Source organism: Fistularia commersonii, chromosome 10, assembly GCF_037954325.1.
Source record: "Fistularia commersonii isolate RoL2024-O1a breed Wild chromosome 10, RoL_Fcom_v1.0, whole genome shotgun sequence".
NCBI classification, from domain to species: domain Eukaryota; kingdom Metazoa; phylum Chordata; class Actinopteri; order Syngnathiformes; family Fistulariidae; genus Fistularia; species Fistularia commersonii.
In genome coordinates this window covers 3,198,897-3,224,245 of record NC_141293.1, presented here as the reverse complement: position 1 = coordinate 3,224,245, position 25,349 = coordinate 3,198,897, and the positions used below count along the sequence as shown (strand labels likewise).

General features: G+C 49.5%; 1 protein-coding gene across 7 annotated transcripts in view; it reads right to left on the bottom strand.

Moving 5' to 3' along the window:
• Window positions 1–25,349, bottom strand: part of LOC147230110 (receptor-type tyrosine-protein phosphatase mu) — a 186,283-nt gene that overhangs the window by 45,818 nt on the left and 115,116 nt on the right. For 5 of the 7 annotated variants that reach the window (XM_086153265.1, XM_086153268.1, XM_086153266.1 and 2 more), the window contains 6 exons: window positions 18,330–18,547; window positions 14,234–14,314; window positions 13,751–13,777; window positions 9,658–9,851; window positions 5,450–5,537; window positions 4,253–4,329 (listed from right to left, as the gene is read on the bottom strand). In XM_086153265.1, the coding sequence (XP_086009391.1) occupies window positions 4,253–4,329; window positions 5,450–5,537; window positions 9,658–9,851; window positions 13,751–13,777; window positions 14,234–14,314; window positions 18,330–18,547 (685 nt within the window). The remainder of the gene's footprint in view (window positions 1–4,252; window positions 4,330–5,449; window positions 5,538–9,657; window positions 9,852–13,750; window positions 13,778–14,233; window positions 14,315–18,329; window positions 18,548–25,349) is intronic. The other 2 variants (XM_086153270.1, XM_086153272.1) reach the window with 1 other exon arrangement.

Sequence of the window (25,349 nt, the reverse complement as noted above, 5' to 3'; positions counted from 1 at the left end):
GATGGACAGAGGTTTGGTTTAAGGGTGTTGTTTTGCCCATTTATGGCCTGTTTTGCTTTTTTCATCCGTCCCTCTAAAACCCATTTTCTTTGAATATTTTAAAGTATTTTCAGTCAATATTGAGATTAGAAACTCCTACTTTTTTCCTTTTGCTTCATTTTATCTGGATGATTACATTCAAAATAATATCGGTACATTTATATGATCATTCATGATTTTAAAGTTGAAATAAAATGCCAAAAAATGTAAATATTTAAATTACAATCACAACCGGCCCGTTTTTCTTTTTTTTATCCGTCCCGCCAAACTACTTTCTTTGAATATTTTAAAGTATTTTCAATCAATATTGAATTTAGAAACTCCTTATTTTTTTCCTTTTGCTTAATTTTTTTTATGGATGATTACATATCGGTACATTTATACCATCATTAATTATCTTAAAGTTGAAATAAAATGCTTAAAAATTTCAACATTTAAATTGCAATTTTGTCATTTTGTTCAATTTATATGTTACCGAGGTTAGCCCGCGCATGAAAATTAAATAAGCCAAAATAATTGGCCACCCCTGAAAACCCTGGCAGTTAAAATTTGTAAACTCTTCACAGTTCATTAGAAGCTAAGAAGCTTCTGGGATGAAACATCTTCAAGTCCAGTTGCCACGACAAGAAAATTTGTCCAATAATTCATGACGGTGACGACCGAGAACCTCCACAGACAAATTATTATTAAAAAACATTTTCCACTATGGCGACCAATAGGAGCACAGTGTTCTGTATCCCGGGCTCTGATTGGCCGGGCGACCTCAGCATCATTTTCTTCATCTCAGACACGAACTCTAAATAACGCGTTCGACGTTTAAGTTTCGGAATGATGGAACAGCGCGTCGGTAGCAAGATTTCGAAAAATCGGGGCGCCATTTTTCACGCGTTTCCTTCGGGAGAAGGTGAACGGATGGACGTCTCCGTATCTCTGCGTAATAATAAATAAAGTTATCGGATACATTTCCAAAAACTCGCAAATAAAACAAACGCGACATCCCGATCGGGAGTATTCGGAAGCGAAATGAATATTCTTCAGACGCTCTTCCGAGTCGTCGCTCCGGAACTTACCGCGCTGATGTGAATTAATGTATTCATTTTGTTCCCTTTTCGAAGTGAAGCTTTCGATGCGCGCCGCCTTTAAAATCACCGTGCTACATGTATATCTTTTATTTTGTCAGCAGGTACCCCGGAGGACGTGGCGGCGACACGCCGGCATCGCTAACAAACCACTTCAATAGACAGCAAACAACCCCGGGAAACTACAACCCCGCGGACAAACGGCCATTAGAATATGTTTACTCGCCTCCTAAATGCTTATGAAAATACTAAATCATCGGGAGAGGAAAGAGGCGCACTTGACTGAACCCGTCGTGCTGGTACGTGACTCCGGATAATCAGCGGCGCGATAACAAACGCCGCGGGAAGCGTTTCCACACATGAGGGTTTATTGGGCGGGACGAGCTCTACGATGGGTTAAAAAGCTTTTTCCGGAGAGTAAAAACATCATTACCCATGTGGCCGCGTGGCCGCTAAGTACTTCTCCGGCGGAGCGGTGGAAATCCTTTTCAATCAGGGGCCTCTTTAATATGCGTATATTCTTATCTTATAATGAGGCCCCTCCATTGTGAGAAGCTTCTTCCCGGCGAGGCCTTTCACACTGTAATGGACCATAAACCCAACAGTGGGAAAGGTAAATAATTTAAGCCCCCCGCATTCGCCGCCGCCGCTGCACACCTTGCATTATGAATTTATGTGTGAAGGCGTAACAAGAGATTACAAATGGCCGCATTAGAGGGGCACGCCGGGGCGGTTGGGGTGACGGAGCGAGAGTTTGCCTCCGCAAAACCACTTAAGGAGTCGGGTACATCACCGGGGGTGATGGGAGCGTCTGCTTGGTCACGTCCTGCTAGCGACACCGCTATTAACGGAAATCGGGTCAGAGCGTCCGGCGCCACAACCGGCTCGGGAACGAGTCCCCGCGCCGCCGAAAGAGCGAGGCGGTTGGCGGAAGGCCGATGCTTTGAGAAGTCCTCTGTTATGACATCGGTTCTTAAGGGTTAAACGGTATGCTCCTCCTGAGTCTAAGAAGTAGCCTCTTCTTTAACAATAGCATTCCCAAAGGCGGTGAAGGGCCATGATAGGGACCCGTGCTAAGCTAAGCTAGCCTCTCCGGCGGAAGGCCGCTGCTTTTGATAACTCCACGATGTCCGGAGGCTCTTAAGGGTTAGACGGTATGCTTCTCCTGAGTCTAAGAAGTAGCCTCTTCTTTCACAATAGCATTCCCAAAGGCGGTGAAGGGCCATGATAGGGACCTGTGCTATGCTAAGCTAGCCTCTCCAGGGGAAGGCCGATGCTTTCGATAACTCCACGGTGTCCGGAGGTTTTTAGGGGTTAAACGGTATGCTTCTCCTGAGTCTAAGAAGTAGCCTCTTCTTTCACAATAGCATTCCTAAAGGCGGTGAAGGGGCATGATAGGGACCGGTGCTAAGCTAAGCTAGCCTCTCCGATGTGCCCTTAAGCACCGCACCCAAAACGAACCACCGAAGTAGATCAGATCCCAAGCTATCAGATGGTGAAGGGTTTCTCCCTGCACTGCTTTGCTGAGTGAGGAACCCCGTTAGCCTTTAGCTAACTCCGCACTTATTCTGGCCAAAATGTTATCGTTTCTCCGCGAGCCCCGGAAGCCTCTTAGAGGCGTAAGACCTCTTTGTCATTAAGTCGCAAGAAAACAGCCAACCGGTGGCCACAACCAACTCGGGGAACGCTGAATGAGGGGGTCGGCGTTCCCGCCACCTGCGGTCCCGCGCCCCGGGAGGCCAATGCTTTTCGATAACTCCTCGGTGTCCAGAAGTCTTTAGGGCTTAAAGGGTCACGGTATGACGGTATGCTTCTCCTGGGTCTAAGAACTATCAATTCCGTTCCAGGAAGTGGCCTCCTCCATCTTTCAGTTTCAGCTAACTGCGCACTTATTCTGGCCAAAATGTTGATGTTTCTCCCTGGAAGCCCCTTAGAGGCGTAGGACTTTTGACATTTGCAAGAAAACAGCAAACCGGTGTCCACAACAGCGCTCCACAGTAGGCAGCACAACCTCTGTTTTTCAACGTCATCACCCTACGGCGTCCCATGGCTACGTCACCGTCCCCCGCAAACTTATCCAAAAGGCCTTTTCCATCTTTCTGATGCGCGACCCTTCATACAAATTTCGTGCGGGAGCTCGTCGGTGAGCGGAGCGGACAAATGCGCCATCTATGAGGAAGACGGCACTGGTTACAATCGCAGGTTGTACATTCTTTTTCTTATGAGTTGTTTTTTAGGACACGTTGGCCTTCATCAGCGTGAGTTGGACTCCTCCAACGGCAGCGTTTCCAAGAAAAGGGACGCCGTCTCCATGGAAGCAAAATTAGATTTACGAAAACAAGGACGAACGTTGCTCGACCGCCTGACGCTGGTCGTTCCGTACAGTGCCGAACGTGAGCTCCGCTACCAGATAAAATTGGTTAAGTCGCGCTGTAGGAGCAGAATTCCTATGTGAGCCGAGGACCTCCGGTATCCGGTCATGAGCTTAGCTTACGAGTTCTAATAATCACCACTCAGAAGCCCCTTCCTTGGAGTAGAAGCTACAATGGTTCAAGGAACTAAGGTGCACGTAGTCAGCAGACGGCTCCCGGCTCCGAAAACACCTTGGGCTTCTTCGCACCAATAAGGGACCTCTAAATTCCCGAAAAGGCTAACGGTTCCCTTCGGGGGGCGGAGATGCGAGCGGTTCTCCGGGGAACGAGACTCGTCCCAAAAGTTAGCCTTCGACGTCAAGGTCGAAGAGAGCCATACCGCGTCGCGTTCTGAGCATCCATGAAACCACATCTGTCACCACTGCTAGCGCTCCCGTGCTCGTGTCTTCGTCCCCAACCGCCGCCGCTCAGAAGTCTGAAACCCCCAATCTTTGCCCAATTTCTACTCGGGCCTCCTGTTTTTCCCCACGCCGTCAACCTCGGCTCCCCGTTCCTCTTAATGCGTCCGATACGCGGAGTCGTACAACCGCGACATCGAGGCGCTCTTTGTGTCTTGTGCGACGGGGTGTTTACTCCCTCGGGCCCCCCCGCCGCCGCCGCCGCCGCCGCCACGCCGCGACGACGGCACCGGCGCCCTCTCCCACCCCGAGAGGAAGCGCAGTGACCTTTGCGTTGGTGGCGCTGGCTGGTGTGAGTACTTACATCAACGTAATTTGCATTAATGTAATCGGAGCTCTGCTCCCCCTCCAGGGCCTGCAGCCTGACACGGGAGTGATCATCTGGAAAAGAGGCAGAGAGGAAGAAACCGGCATTGAATTAATCATATTAACGAGGGCATCGGGAGAGGGAGAAAGGCTGGGGAGGGGCAGGGGGGGCAAGAAAAGAAAGAAAAGGAAGTGGGGGGGGGGGGGTGGAGGAGCGCAAGCATGGCTGCACTCGCGTCGCGCCGTGGAAACAAATGGAAGTGGCGTGGAGGAAATGCGAAATGACGGCGGGCTGTCATGTGTCGTGAGCCGGCGTGACGAATGCCCTGACGCCGATGTCACTTTAAAAAAAAAAAAAAAGTCCAATTCGCTCAGCCAATAGGCTCAGGGCGCGGGAGGGGATTGTATTAAATGAAATTATATTCACCTGACGCTAGCTAAAGTCAAATAGCAAGATCGATGTTTACGTGAGCTACCTCTTGCTAGTTAGCTTAGCACAAAAGTGCGGGGATACATTTTTTGCACATATCGGTATCTCGGACGTTGATCTTTTTTCCATTGGTACGTTCATTAGTCGATAAAAGATAACACATGTGCACACGTCCGGGGACTCCCAAAGTTCCCGGAGGTATGCCCGAGGGATCCGACGGTTGTAAGTCTCTCCATGACCTGCCGATGAAAGAACTCCGACATGCCGATGTGCGCGTTCGACCAGATTTCGCGGAGCTACGCTAACGTTATCACAGGATACCGCTAACGTAGCGAAGCTAACTAGCAAGTAGCAGCCGGGTCGAGCTCCCGCGGGTCTTTTTTTAATACCGAACGGGCGCATTTGCGGATAAAGGGACCCCGAACACGGAGCAGGCGTCCACTAGCCGTTCGTCGACATCGACGAAGCTCGAGTTTGGACGGGAAAACACACATGAAGCTAATTTGCCGAATCCATATTTTTTTCGGACGAGAACGCGGCCATCCCGACGCCGCGTGGCTTCCTTCCTCACAGCTGAGAAGACACTGTGGGGAAGATGAATGTACGAGTAGATTGGAAAGGTCAAAGCCGGTCTTGTTGGCTGATAATAAAACTCTGTTTGAGCAGCTTATAGCGATCCAGAGTCGCGAGTCGGGCCAATAAATCAGCCGGAGGAAGGAGGGCGGCGGCGGCGGCGGCGGCGGCGAGGAGGTGCTTTGTACACACATGCGATGATATTCCCGTATCGGTTCTTCATGCGGTTTTCATCCTTCTTGGCGGAGTCCCACGGCGCCGACTGTCCTTCAAAAAAACTCTGGAAAGAGAAAAAAAAAACAGAAAATGTGTGTGTGTGTGTGTGTGGGGGGGGGAGCACTTTAAATGATAACCAGGATAAAGAACACAGACTTCCTCTTTCTGGCAAGGCAATGGAAAACACACACACACACACACAGATATAGTCACATCATTATTAGACATGAAACACAGGGAGGATGGTGGATCCCGGGGAACGATGTCAAACAGTGAGAGCCATTAGAGCCGAGTCGGCGGGTGTCGCCCCCCTTTTTCCGTCCCCCGACCCCCCCATTCTCCATCTCCGGCTCCACCCACCCCTCCACGCCGCTCCGACCGCGGCGGCCTGTCTGTCCGCCTCATCTGAAGGACTCAATCAGCGCCGTGCGGGTCGTGGGGGTTCAGGCGGGAGAAGTGTGTGTGTGTGTGTTGGGGGGGGGGCATAAAGCCAGCTCATTGTCTGCAGATCAAAAAAAAAAAAAAAAAAAAAAAGCGCTCCGCTCAGAATTACCCTCATGAAATATTTATCGCCTCTCGCTGGGGAGATTTCCATTCTGATGGCACACCGGGCACAATTAAGCCAAATTATGAAAATACATTTTCCGCGCCAGGGGGGGGGGGGGAAGAGGGCGGACGAGAACGTGTCACCGCTCCGGCTGTTTTTTTTTTTTTGACAGCTAGCTAGCGTACTTCCAAGGAGGTGAGGAAGTCGGCGCCGCTAACGCTGATCTCACGGAGATCGTTTTTTTTTTTTTTTTTGGACTCCCTTTCCGCGGGAGCGCCAAGAGGAGGTCAGGCTTTATTAGAGCTGCGCCGGCTAATTATTTTTGTAATAACAATATCGCACCAATTACATGGATTCGCCGGAGGGGAAAAGGAAATACGATTTAGGAAGCTTTTCCCGGCGACGATTCCGAAACGCTTCGCTCTGTCGTCTTGCGGGGAGAGGGCGTGTTCGGAATTGATTTTTCCCAAATTAAACGTCCCTCTTCCTCTGTCCCGCGTGATCTGGAGGATTTGTAAACAACGTTCGACAAGGGCTTCCTTGGAAACTGAAAAAGGCGCAATTTTCAAGCAACGGGTATTCAATGCGGTTGGAGTACGCTTCAGAGTGCAATTTAGGCCATAAATACGCCATCAAATTCACAATAATATATACATTCGATAAGTATTTCCAATGTAGAGCATACAGACCTCTTTTTTTGGAGAAAGCTCACAGTTAGTGCTGAGCTAGCGCCGACTTAATTTAAGATCCTTCTCCTCACCTAGAATGGCCTAAATGCCATAAATACGCCATCAAATTCACGATGAACATATACATCCGATAAGTATTTCCAATCTAGAGCACACAGACTTCTTTTTTGGAGAAAGCTCACAGTTAGCGCTGAGCTAGCGCCGACTTATGCTATCACGCTATGCTAAAGGGGGGGTCCAATAACGCGCCACATTGAGATCCCTGAGAATAGTAACCTCACATCTTCTAGGGAGGATGATCTGCTCGCCTGGCGTCCACTATTTCCTTTATGAACTCCAACGCTATAATTGTACCTTGTCAGCTGGAATCACGCAACTGTTAGCGCTGTTAGCGCTACTGTTATTATTAGTAACATATCATTTGTTCTTGTCCCTCCCAACTCTCATACCTTCTGCTTCCTATCTCTGTCTCGCTTTCAACCCCAACTGGTCGAGGTAGAGGGCCGCCTCCACTGAGCCGAGAGGTTTCTGCGCCGCTAAAGGGTAGTTTTTTGGGGGGCGGAGGTAGAGCGATCGTCTCCGCAACCCAACATTCCTGGTCTGATTCCCGGCTCCTCCTAGTGTGTCGAAGTGTTGTTGAGCGAGACGCTGAACCCCTGAATGCTCCCCCTGGCGCCGGCGGACGGCGTGCCAACTGCTCGCGGTTCATCCATTGCGGAGAATACATTTCCCCACGGGGATTAATAAGGAATCAAGTATTATTATTGTTTCATTGCGCCGCTTGCTATGGGTTTCTGTAGATCGTCTTAAAGAGTGTTGATCCAGATCCGCTCCATCTTGAAGGCGTCAGGGGACCAACGGTTTGCCATTCGTTTGCCATATTATTAAAATCTAACTTGACTAATTGAGCAGCAATAAATGCTCCCTCCATCACGGCGGAGAATCAAATAATCAAGTCCGCACATCTGCAGATGCGCTTTTCCCTGCGACCTCAAATCCTTCCCGCTGAAACTTTGACACACACACACACACACACACACACACACACGCACACGCACGATGGCGAGGCGAAAATAATGAATTAAGCAATTAAACGGAGACGATGAATAAATCATGAATAAAGGTAGGATGGTAACGAGGCAAAGCAAAGCAGCGTCTGCTTGATTTGTTTACCGCGTCCGAATCGATTAGCCACTTCCCTGCGCCGGAGTGAGGGGAGACTCGCTCGAACCGGCCGCCGGCGCTTTCCCCCTTTCTTCGTTGGCTCGCGCAAACAATTCGTCGAGACTCCACGCCGACAAACGGCCTTCGTAAAGGCGAAAGGACCGCGACCTTGTAGCGCCCCCTGCGTCCGCTTGGGAGATTGGATCATCCCGGAGGCGCGAACCGTTTCTTGTATTACCCGCGAAAGCGACCGGCGGTCCGAAACCGCGTCCTTCTTTGGGCGTTCTGATCGCGCGAAACATTTCACGGTATCGTCGATACGAGATCCGATCCGTCGAATGTTCCTTCTCTGTCGGTAAAAGCCCTTTTTCGCGGGGGTGTTGTATCATCTGAACGTCTAAAACGGTGGGCGCGGGAGGGGGAAGGGGAAGGAAGCGGGGGGGGGGGGGGGGGGGGGGACAAACTCAAAAATAACCCCAAAAAAAAAAAAAAAAAAAAAAAAATGATTGCTTACCTCGTTTATCTGATCCAAAGTAAACGTACAGAATAACGAGAGAGCATGGGTCAAAGAGAGATATAGTACAGGGTAAGTCAACAGGCTTAGACGTGCACTAAAAGCTCCGGTCGCATCGGAAATCAAGGTGGGGAGTCGAAGGGACCTGGAGACAGACGGGTAGAAGGGGAAAGGAGACAGCGGCGGGACAGAACACACAAATGGCCGACTCCGGTTCGCCCGGAGACAGTTTTACCGAAGGGCCCGTCGGTCCCTCGCCTGTTTTCCGACTCATCGCCGAACACATGGATCCCTAATGGACGGACCCTTCCCCCCCGCAAGCGCCCCGAAATGATCCGATGCCGCAGGTGGCGGCGGGAGGCTGCGGCATGAAATCTGTAATCACCACGGAGGGTTGTTTAGCCTTTGAGGAGCCATGTTTGGGGTAGACAAGGGAACATGGATTGGGACCCCAGTTGAGAAGGTGCGGAAGGGGGTCGGTAGACTATCTCAGAAGCCGATGGAAAGGCAATGTGAGCCCGCGAGCCCAATGCGCAGTGCTCGAGCCGGCGCCTCATTCGTCCACCTCAACCTACCCAAGAGCCAATCCGGGGGGGGTTGGAGGGCGAAGGGAGGATGGTAGATTTGGCAGAAAATAAAGGCGGGGGTATGGACGCAGAAGGGGAAAACGCGGGATGCGTCCGACCGCGGGTTCCTTGGAAACGGACGGGTTTGGGGGGGGAAAAGCGCGGCTGTAGAGCCGGCGGGGCGAGGTGCAGCTGGCTGGTGTTGTGATGAGGGACGGCGAGGAAGGCTGGAGCGGCGCCAAACCCTGCCAGCCTCACGCGCTAATGAGGGGAAATGAGAGTGATGCTCTTCTGGGGGGGGGGGGGTCTTTTGTTTTGGTCTCAGTGAAAGGCATGGTGTCAGATTAGGGCTGGCTGTTGTGTGACAACAGTCTTAAGAGAGCGGCGGGTCGTGATACGATAACCGTGGAGGCGCGGTAAACTCCCAGCTAACTATCCCTCGCGTCGTTTTGGGAGGGGGAGCTGACACGAACACACACGAGGACACAAAGTGCGCAGCCGTCAAACAAAAAGCATCACACTGTAAACACACTGACAAGGTGGGGTATTAACAATTCATCACAGAAATAAAGTGCATCCGGGGAGAGACGGGACCGGGGGAGGCGGAGGGAAAGATGGGTGGCGGACGGGGGACTTAGCGCCGGCGTCCCGTTAGCTAGTCCACGCTAGCGACTACGGCGGCGGAGGTGCCGGGGTCTACCTACCTCGTACTCCTCCTTGAAGCCGTAACCCTCGGCGCACTTCATCTGGGTGATGTGCTGCAGCAGGTCGGCCACGCGGATGGCCGGGTGCAGCTGCCCGGTCTGGTACGGCACGTCCACCGGCTCGCGCTTCCTCAGGGAGTGGGTGTGCGACTGCACCAGGCTGCTGGTGTCGCTGCCCATGTTCTGGCCCTCGTCTGTCGGGAAGGGGGAAGGGGAAACGGGGTGCGCCAAGCACAGGGAGAAGGCCGGAGCGGGTCAGGGCGGGGAGGCACCGGCTAGCATCTGGCTTCAACCAACAAAACAAACCGAGCGTACGGGCGGGCGACGCGACAAAATGCTTGAAACGGTAAATGCCCTCCCCTTCGGCGAGATAGGATGTCCAGGTACGTCGAGGTAAAGTACGTCGACCCTTCCGTCCCCCGAGTGACAGATGGCTCGTTATCTCATTTACCGTCAAGCATGATGTCACCGCCGTCCCGAGTGACAAACAACTCTCTACTAGTAATCTGTTTGTTATGGATGGTCACAACAACACAACAACATCGTTGAGTAATAGGATGAGTCATGTGGTGGGAAGGTTCAGGTCCATCTGTCTCAATGCTGGGAAATGTTAAAATATCAGGAGGTCCGTCGAGCCGAAGGGCATACGAGTCAGGCGCCCCTCGGCGCTACCGCCGCGGTAAAATCGGCGAGCGACGCCAGAGGAGGCTGCGAACGCCGACTTGGATTTTATTTATTTTGGTATTGGTTTTGTTTTGTTTTTTTAACACCGGCGGTAAAAGTTTGGGGCTGTCGCTCGGTCCGAGTCCGTTCCAGCTCTTTTGTACTCGAATCCAGTCGGTGGCAGACATGAGGCACAGATGCTGTGGGGAGCCAGCGGACGATGGAGGGTGTCCAGGAACATGGAGGAGGCGAGGGGGTGGGGAAGGGGTGTGCGCGGTGAGCCACGGCGAGCATGTTGCAGCAGGCGCCATCAGAAGCGTCGCACAGACACAGATTCATCCACCGCCCTCCTCCACCCCGCCACTCCGCCCGACCCCAAACCGGTATGACAACAAAAAAAAAAAAGTCAAATCAAATAAACAACCCGGGGAGGGAAGCGGAGATGGGTGGAGGATGCACGGAGGGAGGAAGGGGTGGAGGGTGATGCTGCCATGGGGCGCCGTACGTACTTCGACCATGCTAGCGCTAACGGTGGCTTGGCGACGAGGTACGGACGGAGCGGTGAGATGCTAACATGTCCACTGGTCATGCAAGAAAAATGAAGCTCGCTGACTTTTAACACCCCCGCCCCAAACCCTGGGACCCACTTGGGGGGGAGGGGGGTAAAAAAAAAAAAAAAAAAACCAAAAACTTACCATTAATGGGCACTTTTTAGATAGCAGATACATAAGAGGTTACGTTCGTAAAGACAGAGAGAAGGAGAAGAGAGAGGAGAAAAAGGGGATAAGCAACAATAACAGCATGAGAACCTGGTACAGTGTGCTAAAGCTAGGCTACGGGCGAGATCGCAGGCCTCCCCGGATACCGAAACCGGGGCGAGGCGGGGGGGGGGGGTGGGGAGGGGGTGTCGAGTGGATGGATGAGGCAGCGTCAACGCCGCGTGGCAAAAAAAAAAAAAATTAAAAAAAAATAAAAGCCAGGAAGTCATGGATTTCGAGGGTGGTGGTGTTGGTGGTGGTGGGAGGGTGGGAGGGGAGTTCGGGGGTGGGGGGGTGATGGTGAAATATCAAGTCGTTTCAGATCCGTGACGTTGACATTTCCGAGTTGCTCTGACATTTCCGACGCCTAATTGCCGTAATCGTCTTGGCGGGACGCGCCGGAAGCGGCGGCCGTATCCGCGACGCCCGCTCGGGTAAATAAAAAGGGAATCGGCGAGGAGATCGAAATCGTTAGCGGGCGTCGATGATCTATTCGTTTTTGATCATTAGCATCAGCGACGCGGAAGCGAAGCTATCGCCCCGTCTCATCGGGGGGGGCGGGTCGGGTTTGGGGCGCGTTAATCAGCTCGCGCCTCATTAAAAAAAAAGCACCGCTAACAGAAGCGGTGACGAAAGACGGCGCTTCTGGTTGCGCTAACGCGGGGAAAACCAACAAATAAATAAATAAATAAGCCCCCGGGTGTAAGTTGTGTACTTCTGAATGCAGCTGTGGCGCGCCGGAGCATCGCCTCGGCCTTGAGAGGTAAATCATTACGTTTCTTGTGCCCCAGTTAGTAGCTATTATGCGCTCGGCTCGGTACAAAAGCGTCCGCTCGTATTTTTCGGGGGTGGGGTTCGGAGGGGGGGGGGGGGGTCGCTTCGCGTATCCGACAAAGGCCGGCGATAAGCGACGGAGGCGCGAAACGCTCTTTGAGGATTCCGTCTTATCACAGAACGGGATGAATAAACACTGGTAAAAACAACAAAACAAAAACAAGTAGGTCACTAGCGGTTAGCCAAAGGCGGGGATGAGGCGGTGCTGTTTGGGGGGGGCATTAAAAAGAATAATATAAAAAGGTTTTGTTGGAGGAAGGGAGGGGAGTTCCATGAAGGGGGTGGCGAAGGGAAACAGGGGACGGGAGGGCAGCTAATGCTAGACTTTAAAAGATGGGGCAACTGTGTTGTTTGCTAAGGGGTAAGTTGAGAAAGAACAGCATCTCCTTTGCTACTTCCTGCTTGTGTTTGGGTGCAGCTGCTACACGCCGGTCCACCTCCCCAACCCCACCCAGCCACATCCTGTCCACATGTCCGTCCATGCATATGAGAGGTCAAACACGTATGTGACATCACACGCACGACACGCAATGCGGATGGGATGGAGTAAAAGCCAGCATCAGCCCGGGAGAGCCCCCCCCCCCACCCCTCGTCCGACGGGAAAGGGGGATGGCGGAGGAGGGCGGAGGGTGGAGGGAGGTCACGAAGGGGAAGGGGGGGAAGCGGCAGGCAGGTATGGATGTGAGAAAGCCATCTTTAGAAAAAGAGCCGACCGAAACCAAAAGATGAAGAACCCTCGCTTTGGTCTTCAAACGGGCATTTTATGAAAGAGGACACGCCCACTTTTTCAAACGCCGGCTCCCACCGGTATCCCGCTAATTCGGCGAGAACAAAGATGTCGCCCACTGTTGAGCATAGCACAATGAACGGCGGCCTGCCAACTTCGCTAGCCGTCGTAGCGCAAAATTGAAAACCAGCAACACGATCGACTCGAAGCTAAAGCACGGTGCAGGAAAAGTAGGCCCCAAACTCCACCGACGGGACAATCGATTTCAAGTGTTTAGTCTGGCAGCTAATTAGCATCGGCTAATTAGCTTGATTTCAGCCAAATTTATATCCATTGCCTTCTAACACATTCACCCGCAAGGAGAAAGTTCCTGCGGCAATGTATGCTTTGAAAGACATGACGAGTCCACGTTTCTCCTTGTACATCGTGACGCGGCTTGTGCACGAGCTATAAAGGATAGCACAAGGGACCGCGCCGGGCTCAGTTATGCTCATCGTTCAATACTCATAATGGACGGAGGCTTTCGTCCGTCCGCTGCGATCGTTTCCTCCGTACGTTTTTGGGGACCTCCCGGATGCGTAGCCAAACGCAAGCAAATGGGAGCGGTACCACCGGAGGTGTTCCCTCAGTATGCCCGAGTTTAACCAGCACAAGGAGCAGAGGACAAGACAACATGGCATCGGTATATCCGTGGAGAAGAATTCTCCGTCCGCGGTTTTATCGGCCGCGAAGACAACCCGGAACTTTGCACCGCCTTCTAGTCGTCAACAACGTAAAGCATACGTTGGAAGTACGCGGGCGTTGACGCTTGACAACACTTGAAATGGACGCACCTACGTTGAAACGTGAGCATGGATGAGCTCTTAAGGCTACCGTTCATTGTGCTAAGCTAACAAGCGGGGAGTCAGGACTTGGTTCGCCGCTGCAGCAAGGAGAGGAGAAGGACATCTATCTTCCCGTGTTACCGTGGGGATCGAGGCAAACATTGCCAAAAAGTCGGTGTATCTCTTTGAGAGCTGAAGTAATAATAATAATGATAATAATAATAACAACGATGATAAGAATATATAGTAGACAATAAACAGCAATGGCAAATGAAAAAGTTTCTCACCTAAGATGGCAGTTGGCACAAAGGGATCTGCTCAAACCCCAAAACAAGTGCAGAAGTTGGAGGCGGAGGAGAGAGAGTTGCAAGGGAATAAAAGAGGCCACGGTAAAAATTCACAGAATAACAAAACAGCCGCGACCGAAACCCGGAAAAAAAAAACTTGACGGACAGTCTCCAGAATCCGCAGACTGGAGCGGGTGGATTCCATGCGGGCATTAGATGCATCTGGAGTCAATCTATTCGCCTTCCACATCTGCGAAACCGTTTACTAATTGGGTAAATATCACATCCCGCGCTCCCTAAATACTCTACGGCTCGCATAGGTGGAGGAATTACCGGCACATAAAATTATCTAATTGTCTTTTGGAAAACATTATCTCTTCCTTTTAATTTACCGTCCTAAGTCGGGAACTTTACGACTTAGCACGCTAAACTGTTGGTTTTCCCCCTTCACATACTCAGAAGAATTAGAAGTGCAGTGTTTACCTGGGTAGTAGGAGTTGGTGGGGATGGAGGTGCTGAGGGTGTTGGCTTTGGGCAGGGTGAACGAGGAGGGAGAAGATCCGGCTGCACGGGGACCAAGAAGCAGAAAGTTAGCGTTGGAATAAGAAAAAGGAACGGAAAAGGTTTACCGAGCAATCGTTTTCTACTTTGACGACCCTTTATAGGTGAGTACACTAAGCACACTAAGGGTTTTAGGGAAGGTCGCATTCCCACAGGGGGGAGGAGGAAGTTCATCGGACATCCTATGTTGTCCAGAGGTCCTAATGAGAGGGATCATCTTCATGTATCTCGATACGATGTGTAAATGAGAGTGAAGTTTGTGGTCCAATTCCAGCAACCGTCGAGCAATTTTTCCACTATCCCTCCTCTGTACATGACCCAACCATCTCAGTCAAGCTTCTCTGACCTTCCATGTGTTGTTCCTCTGAGAGACCCATTCCTGATCCTGGTCACTCCCAAAGAGAGGCACAGCATCTTCATCTCTGCGACCTCTAGCTCTGCCTCCTGTCCTGTTTCCAGTCCATACAGCATCGTTGGTCTCGCCACTGTCTTCTTGTACACCTTTCCTTTCACTCTGGCGGATAGTCTTCTATCTCACGGCACACCTGACACCCCTGACCAACCGGCTTGAATCCGTCTCTTCAAGTACCTGAAATCCTCCAACTTCTTGATCTCCACTCCCTGTAGCCTCACCGTTCCACCCGTCTTGCTGCAACAAACCTTCGTTCCTCTCCTTTCCAGCGCATACCTCCACTTCTCGAGATGTTCCTCAACCTGTTCCCTGCTCTCACTACGGATCACAATGTCATCTGCAAACATCATGGTCCATGGGGATTTCTGTCTAATCTCATCCGTCAGCCTGTTCATCACCACTGCAAACAAGAAGGGGCTCAGAGATGATCCCTGGTGAAGCCCCACCTCCACCTTGCACCTTCTCTGTTCCCCCCGGAGCAGACCTCACCACTGTATCACAGCTAGCATACATGTCTTGCACCAGTCTAACATACGTCCCTGCTACTCCATATTTCCTCATACAATACCAGAGCTCCTCTCTTGGCACCCTGGTTGGTTCACGCAGACCTAAAGCAAGGTAATAAAAATGGTTTTTGGCCTTGTTTAAGGAGTACTTTAAATGTGCTTGATTTCAAAATATGTAAAATAAAAATTGCACACTCAACTTACATGTCTAGCATACATGTCTTGCACCAGTCTAACATACTTCCCTGCTAATCCATATTTACTCATACAATACCAGAGTTCCTCTCTTGGCACCCTGTCATATGTTCTTTTTAGGTCTGTACGATGTCATATGCTTTTTCTAGGTCTTATAACTTATAATAAATCAATTTATTTATTAAAAGTAAAAACTCCTCTCTGAAGTTAAAATTTCTTTCCTGCCTTCTTGATCTCAATTTTCTCAAGTTTGAAATGAACAAATTCCTTATTTTCTAAATCAGCGCAACAATGTTAACCAGCCAGTTAATCGTGTACATTGGAGGAAAAAAACAAACCAACAAAAAATAACATTCGTCTGGATTAGTAAGAGTCCCACCTCCACCTTGAACTTCTCTGTTACCTTTACAGCAAGGTGAATTGTTGTATGTCTCTATACATGGCTGAATGACTGAATGTTTGAATGAATGAATGGAGTTGTACTTGTCAGTTTGTGATCTGACTCCATTAAATTGTCATTAAAAGTTTTAGGAGTAGAGGAGGTTCTTTTACTCAAGGATAAAGAAAGGAGTATCAAGTAAATCACTTGCGGCCCGTCTGCGCCGGCTAGCATGAGCTAGCTTCCAGGTCGTACCCTCCTGTTGATGGCGACGGTCGGGCCAAATTGCAAACGAGCCGGCGGTCGCTCAGGCAAAGGCCTTGTACCCGTCGCCTCGGGTGGCCGGATTAACACGCCGACATAACGACGGACCCGAAGCGAACAAAACGACAACGAGGTGCGCCGTGCGGCGAACCGCCGGGGGCCGGGGAGCCCACGGACGAGACCGGTCACACCGGAGAGCGTCGTTAAACCGCCGAGCGTGTTGAGAAGAGCACGGCGGCATTTAATTGCCCATAAATTCGACATCAAAAGTTTCTGTCTTGCCTGAAAAGTGTCAAAACTAGCTAATTAGGCAGAATATAGCTCCTGTCAAGGCTTATTATTCCTGACTAATTTTAACTATGGCGTAAAGACTTCTGCAGTGCACTCCATTTCTTTTTATGAGTCGTGCCGCTGTGCCAGAGCAAAGCGGCGCTTATACGAGCGACTCATCCTCCGGGCGGGGGGTTGGGGGGGGGGGGCGATGAGGGGGGTCTTTGCCCCCGCCTCCTCTTGCAGAGGAGTTCCGCGGGAACAAACAGCGACCGGGAGCGCGATGGCGCTATAATCTGACATGGCGTTTTAATGCAAAATTACGCGAAGGACGGGCATACGAGGTCACGGGGAGCTCAGGGTGCGGCGTCAGAGGCCATTACATTGATAGGGCGCCATAAGAAGTCGTGCATTTTAAATCTTTTTCGCAGGGGCAGACGCAGGACCCCAGATTTGAACGTCCGCCCTGACAGACAGTTAATCAAGGTCAGAGCATCGCCAGGGCTCAGCCTCTGCAGGGGCGTGAAGACAGAAGCTGCTGTGGAGTTTTAATCTGATGGTTTTGACTGGGATTATGCCGGGTCAAGCCCCCGGGTGCAGACTTAGCCCGGACGCCCGTCAACAAAGTATTAAGTTTAACCTGCGCCGGACAAAATGAGCAGGTTATCAGACCGGAGTGCATCGACGGCGGGGCCGGCGCGTGTCGTGTTTTCCGCCGTGAATGTCAAACAGAGCGGCGCAGGGTTCGGAGGCTTTAGCGACGGGATTATTGGAGCGCCGGTATTCTCAGAGGCAAGGTGTGAGATTATAGGAATCCTCCACTGCCCTTCAGACACGTACTCACACAGACCATCGGCGGTTCCAGGAGCCCCATTTGCCCTCTTCTGCACTGGAGGCACTTTTTGCAGTTCCTAAAACCTTTTCAGGAACTAGACCGTTTCTCGACGCAGTGGAGACATGATAGTGCCAACTCTGAGGGAGGGTCTTCCTGTGGTCCGATGGGACTCATGTGAGCTTGGTGATTGGCACAACTAAGCCGGGGTAACCAGATACCGCCCGTGGACTACGGGATGCCATTTTTGGTCAACTGTTTTCTTGCGACAAAAAAGACAGAGGCGGCGAGAAATTGACCGACAAGGAGGTCCAACTCCTTGGGAGGGGCTTACAGGGCTCGCAGAGGAACATCAGCATTTTGGCCGAAATAAGTGCGGAGGTAGCCAACGGCTGGGCTCTTCACAGGCCAAAACAGCGCAAGCAGCTTATTATTCCTGCCAGAACATGAACCTGGCAGCTTCGTTCTCTATGTTGTCAGTGTTGTCTTCCCGTTCCTCCCTTGCCCTGCATCAGACCCTACCATGGTCCCTTACAGTTTGTGAGAGGGCTAAAGTAAAAAGAAGTTCCCCCAGGGGAAGAGGAGTTCCAGCTCTTGGAAATGTTGCGTGTGAAAGCGGCTATTCTTACTGTATTCCGCGCAGAGATCATTTAGAGGTCATTAGTAGACATTTTCAGGGGCAGAGGGGAGAAGATACAATCCCCAAGAGGCTCGTAAGAGAAGAGCAAAACAAAAATCTGGACAGATAAAGCTAATAACAAGAGAGAGATATTTAGCGTCGTGGCTAACAGTTTGTCACGGGGGGTTAGATGTTACGCTTTTCATTTTCGAGCTTCGAAAGGGATCCGTTTCAAGGACACGACAAACGGTTCACACAAGAGGAGCGTTTCCCGTCAAACAGCCGGGCCTCTCCGACGGCACAGGAATCATTTTTGATTAAAAAGGCATTTTCAATGCTCATTTGGGCAACTAACGCTGATCGATGATCGCAGAGATCTATCTGATGGGGATATTAAAGAAAGTCATCTGGCCTCAAACTTGAAATCCATTTTTCCACACGTTTAGATTTCTAATAGGGCGAGTCCACGCGTCTTCTACGGCGTTCTCGCTCCCGGGGATTTCGCAAAGGAGACCCGTTCTCGGCGGTGGGCGGGTCTTACCTCGTCCGTTGAGCGTAAGGGCGCACTCGCTGCGGGTGTTGAGCGTTAGCGCGCACTCGCTGCGGGCGTTCAGCGTATGGTTGTGCGTGTCCATGAAGGACAGCGCCTCGTCGCAGTTGGTCCCCTGCTCCGTGTAGCTCTTGTCCATGGAGTTGACCATCACCGTCATCTCTTGCCGGGTGCTGTTCAGCGTCTCTTTTCGCTTCTTGGCCAGTTTCCTTTTGGGGGGTGAAACACAAAAAAAACGAATCAGTCCGACGTCACCTGTCGCGCACCCTGTGGCAACGAGGCAACATCGCTAGCTAACGCGCTATCGGGTTGCGGTCACATGACTGGTTTCCGAGCTCGGGATGTTAACCGAAGCGGCGGATATGAATCCTTGAAAACACAGGAAGGCGCGACACCCTGACCCAAATACATCAGGGGCCTTGATGATTTAAAATTAGCTGCGCAATTTGGGACCGGATAACAATGACGGTTGAGAGCAGCGGGTTGGAACCTGCTTGCGTTGACCTACTTGGAGCTCGCGCTCGAGCCGTAAAGTAATAACAACACATCCTGGTACACACTCCTGTACGTTGTGGAATCAGAATAAAAACTTTGGATGACTTTCAATTTAGGTATTTGTCAAAGACATGGAGTCCATAGCGGCAACACTCGCTTCAGAGAGTTGTGAAAGGAGGAGTTATCTGCCCCTTCATGAGGTGCTGATGGGTAATACAAAGGAGATCATGGTAGACTACAGCAGGAAAAACCTCCCTCCCTTTCCACTCTCTCTGAATGGGATTGATACGGAGATGGAAGCATCCTATAAGTACCTGGATCTTACACTGTAGTGCTCCCCCAATACGCCACTTTCTTGGGAGGCTCAGGTCTTTCAATGTATGCAAGCAGGACAGACCGAGCATACCTGTCAAAAAGGCTGAGTCTGTTGTGGCTTTGTGCCCGCCATCCTTGCGGAGGTGGCTAAGGACAGAATGCCGGCAAGACGGCTGGCAATTACAGCAAATCCCTTCCGGCCCCCTTTCCAAAACACTAGGTGACCTCAAGACTCGTACCACCCCAGCGTCTGAAGGGACAATACAGGAAGGGTTTCCGCCTGGTGCCATCAAACTGTACAACTCATCTACCCCGGTGCCGGCAGAGAACTGCACCGAAGCGCCTCCAACATCTACCGCAACGAGGCGCTTCCAGCATCTCCGGCTGTACCGAGGCACTTCCGGCATCCCTTACGGCACTGTAGCGCCTCCGGGGTACTTCGACTGAACTGAGGCACCTCCAACATCTCCAGCTGCGCCGAGGCACCTCCCACATCTGTAGCTGGAATCAGGCACCTCCGACATCTACTGCTCCGAAGCACCTCCAGCGTCTCCTACTGCGCCGAGGCGCCTCCAGCGTTTCCATGCCAACGCAGCATCAAGTATCACGCATATATTTAATCATTGTCAGCATGCTCTTCATTCTGTACGTATATTTATTTTCCCAGTTTGTCAGCAAATTAACCATCTCATCCTCTATATATACATCTCATTCTCTTGATAAATGTATTAATATATATATATATATATATAGATATATAGATAGATATATAGATATATAGATAGATAGATAGATAGATAGATAGATAGATAGATAGATAGATAGATAGATATACATACACATACATATATACATATGTACATACATATGTATATACACACATATATATACATACACAAATATAAATACATATACAAATATACATACTTATATATGTATACATATACATACATACATATATATACACACATACATATATATATATATATATATATATATATATGTATGTATCTACAAATGCACACAGACTGGATGTATGACTGTATTTACACTATATAAAAACACACACAATATACGTTATATACATTTACAATAGGTCTGATACATATGTAATATACACGTATATAATAACATTATATAAAGTATCCGTCTCACTCTATTCATTGTGATTCCCCAAATAATTTTTTTCATACATCTCATTCAGTGTATATTTATATATATATATACACATCAAAATATACAGCTCATTCTGTGTGTGTGTGTAAAAAAAAAAAAATGTATATATATATATATAACAACATATATAACATATATATAGATATATATAGATATAGCTATAGATATATATATCCATATCTATATATAGATATATATATGTTTTTTTAACGTATCCCATATAACTGCTGCTATGACTTAATAATGGATTATTTATTTCTAACTGATAAATAATCTCTCCATCTATACAATCTACAGATCCCATCAGTTAGTTTTGTTGTCATAAGAGCGATGAAAATCAAAAAGGGAAAACGATCGTAATTATGACCGCCAGAAAGGCGACGCGGCCATTTGTTGACACGGCGTCGGCAAATAATTATACGAAGAAACGGTTTCTTCCCGTCATCGCCTCCTCTCCGTCGTCGTCATGGAAGCGCCCGCTACCTTCGCCGCGAGTATTAATATCACACCTCCGTCTCCTTTCAAAACCTCTTCAAAATATAATACCGCCCCGTCGCCGCGTCGGTCTGAATAAACCGAAACCGGCCTTGACCTTTGACCCGCCTACCGGGCGTCCATTGATAAAACATGAGATTACGGCTCCGCGGGGTCTCGGGAAGGGAAGGTTGGCGCCGCCGCGTAGCCGTAGCGTTGTAAACATTAACTACGGCAGCCGATACCCGCACTTTGTTACTCTCTGCGTGACCCCGCCTCCGCCTGTTTGAACCGCCGCCCCTCTCTCGTGGACGACCGCGGTCTAATGATGAGCCCCCGCTGTTTTGTTTTCGCAAAACCTCCCCTGTTTATTCAATTCCGCTCGCCGCCGTCCCGCGCCATATGGCCGCCCCCCCCCCCCCCCCCCCTCCGCCACCCCGCTGTCTTCAAACAGTCATTTGCTCCGAAGGTCACGGCGTGGGGCTAATAGTCGAGCCGCTCCTCAGAAAGCAAATTGACAAAAGAACTGACATTTTAATCCGCGGGACCCGCTTTTCTCTCTCTTTTTTTTTGCTCTAATCTGCAATTACAACCGGAGACAAAACGGCAATCTGTCTCGCTCGTCGCGCTCCTGCTTCCCCGGGAAAAAAAAAAAAAAAAAAAAAAAAAAAACACCCCGCGGCATCACCGAAGCCGATTCGCCGTTCAATTAAAATTGCGACGCCGCTCCGTTGTTCTTATCTGGCCCGAGCTCGGAGAAGATAAAGGCGCGGAGAAGCTCCCCCCCCGTGCCAGGACGGCTGAAGCGGGCAGCTATCCCGGGATGTTTGCTTGGCACGGCGGGCGCGAGATGAAGATTAATCGTGGCGCCATTCTCTCTTAATTTGTTCGAGAGGAAAACGTAATGATATATGACTGTATTACGTGCTCCCGCGTGCCGCGAGGGAGTTGATGAATGCGACTATTTATCACGTTCCCCCCGGCGGTTCGCGGAAGGGAGAGACGATAAAATCGCGAATGTCGCTCGCGAGACGAACGGGGTAGCAGAGGTGTTTGCGGTGAGTAAAGACAGAGCGAACGCTCCAGGTAGCTATATCAGGCGACTCTCATTAGCGCGATTGTCGGCGGTTCGCCACATGAAGGGGCGCGACGCGTTTGGGATCCGCTTTTGCGCGCCCGCCGGAGTTCGGCGGGAGGTGCGACTTCTGAGACCCGGCTTCATAAAAAAAAAAAATTTAAAAAAAAAACCTCCGGCGCACAGCGTGGCGGGCCTCATTTGAGCACCGGTGCAGCCGAAACCTCGTGACATCGGGACGGAAACGAAGCTTCATTAGAGCGTCCGCGCACATCTTCGGTGCACGGGGACCTTTGTGTTTGTGTGATGTACGGCAAACGGGATCAATACGACATACCCGGTAGGGGTGTTCTAGCTGTTTGCACTGTCTTCTCTTTCCATTCTTCTCTCGCAAGGTTGTTTGCCCGACCATTAACCACCGGATCCTCCATTGGGCGAAAGAAGTTCAGACGAGACCGTATTTTTCAACCTTTTCATTGTTTTGACGTGCAAAAAAAGAAAGCGGCTTGAAAGTTGCGCCTAATAAGGCCGTAAATAACGGGGTGCTTTTCCCACGCTTTCATTTGGTTCCCTCTGATTCGAGACGCCTTTTCGTGCAACAGACGGCAAAAACGTACGGGGAAGGTTCGACACGTAGCTCGGAGGTATTTCCGGCGCCGTTTGGAATCTACCCACCCACATGTTTCCTAAATGGCTACAGACCCTCAACCCGAGCGGTGACGGTACTTCCGATGAACCGGACTTCACATCCGCAGCTACTTTCGTCTTGTTTGGTTCCAAAAATCAAAAGGATTTGGCCTAAAATGTTTGATCGAGCAGGATTGGGGTAACTTTTCTGTTACCCATAGAGCACACCTCACCACTGTCTCACAGCAAGCATACATGTCCTGCACCGGTCTAACATACCTCTCTGCAACTCCAGACTTCCTCATACAATAAGCCGGCCCCTGCTTTAAATACGAATAAAATTGCACACTTTACTTACAATCAAACCTGAATATTCATTTAATTTTCCAAAAAAAAAATTAAATTGAATGAATACATATATCGGGTTTTATTTGTTTATCTATTTTATGATGATGCTTGTATTTTTTTATGACAAAAAAGCATTCGGATTCTAATTCTGATAAATATATGAATAAGATAATGATTCATTTAAACCAATGCGTATTTATGCAGGAAAATATGCATGGAAGTTGTGATGTGCATAAAGGTAAGCTATGATAAAGATATACATCTTTATATATATATATATGTATATATAATAACATGAAGCTGAGACAATAATTACAGGTCATAAGATGCTACCGTGTAATTACCGTGTGATAGCCGCCAAGTGAAGCTGCGTGCGCGTTTCCTGTTTGCACGTTGCTTTTTCCCTGACTAGAACATTCAAAACTACATTCAAAAACACGAAAAATAAAAGCGATAGTGCTGTTTGAAGATGCGCAACGACGTGGACCGGCTTACTAGAACGGCTTCATTGATTCTCTAAAGCGGAATAGTTTACCAGTCTACCATTTATTGGGCTTACATCCCAGAATATTCTACAGAAAATCAAATCAAAAATCAAACGCATTCGGACTAAAATGTCTTGAATCCACATGCAAAGGCTTCCACCAGAAATTTGCTCTCGACACATCGTCCGGGTACAACTTTGTTCGATGAATCTCGCGTAATCTGTAAGAATTGGAAGAAGCGCAAGAAGAGCTAGCGCGGGGAAACTTGGTATACCCATGGATGGTTTCGGAATGATTCGGAAAATGTAAAGACGGTAATTCTGGGAAAGAGGTTCCACCTTCGCCAAAGAGGAGTCTCGCTCGTCTTGCCGTCGTATGCTTAGCATGCTTAGCAAAGTATAAAATGCCAGAGACAACTTGGGAGTGAGGACAAAGGTTCTCCCTTCTCACGGAGGATGTAAACACCTATAGCTAGCTAGCTAGCTAGTTTTCTGATTAGCCAACGCAACACCTGGAAGTGTGATGTCGGAAATGACGTCACCGTGACGACAGCAGACTCCCGCCGCCTCCCGGGGAAGCTAACATCCTTTCAATGCCAGCCCGAGTTAGCCGCTTAGCATTTAGCGCGCTGTTGCCCGTAATGTCAATGAAATGATGGAAAAAAAAAAAAAAAGCATGATAATATATTTAAATGGAAAGACAACTTAATTAGCGTCAGTCTCACAGAATGTTTATTTTGGCGAAAAACAGCAGAGGCTACGGTCGCAGGTTTTCACGCTCCGCCACTTTGGCCAAAGTACATAAACCCGACTAAATCTGATGCTGATCCCCGTATTGTTTGATTTGCTTTCACGGTCGGACATCCACGTGATCTGGGTGATCTGGACGGGCGGAAAAACCACAATGGCAAGTAGAGCGGCCATCTCATGGTTTATTTTCCACCTGTCTGCACGTCTCGTATCACGGGGCGGCGGGACGGAGTGAATAAACGGGCGGAGGCATAAAAAAAGAAAAAAAAAAAAACAGATCAGATAAAGGCGTAGTTCCGCTTGCGAGCTTCGCTGCAGAAACCATCGGTTCCTGCGTCTCACAAAGAACCGACGGCTCGGGGAAAGAAGACGATGAGAAATGTCCTTCTGCTGTGGATTCCAGATGTTGTTACAGCGGCCACTAAAACCCTGCTTCCAATTAGACAGTTTACTCAAAAACCTCGCTTCATTAGGCAATAACTCTCACACATCGTCGGGGCTGGGAAAGCCAGAGAAATTCAGTCCTGGCACAGCGGTTGTGACAGGGCGGCATCTACTTTCGACCGAAAAAGTAGCGCTCGCAAAGCAGCCGGCCCCTGCTCTCTTCTCCCCTCAGGGGTTGCCAAAGCGAATCCACCTTCTCCATCTTACCATATTCTCCTCTCTCACACCAACTACCTTCATTTCCTCTCTCATTACAGATCACAATGTCATCTGCAAACATGTTTCATGGAGATTCCTGTCCAACCTCATCTGCCAGCCTGTCCATCACCACTGCAAACAAGAAGGGGCTCAGAGTTGATCCCTGATGGAGTCCCACCTCCACCTTGTTACCTCTACAGCACACCGCACCACTGTCTCACAGCGAGCATACATGTCTTGCACCAGTCTAACATACTTCTCAACTACTCCAGATTTCCACATACAATACCACATTTCCTCTGTTGGCACCCAGGTTGGTTCACGCAGACCTAAAGCAAGGTAATAAAAATGGTTTTTGGCCTTGTTTAAGGAGCTGTTTAAATGTGCTTGATTTCAAAATATGTAAAGTAAAAATTGCACACTCAACTTAAAATCAAACCTGAATATTCATTTACTTTCTCAAAAAAAAAAAATTAAATTGAATTAATACATATATGGGGTTTTATTTATCTATTTATCTTATGATGATGCTTATATTTTTTCATCTGTAAACAAAAAAGCATTCAGATTCTAATTCTGATAAATATATGAATAAGATAACGATTCATTTAAACCAATGCGTATT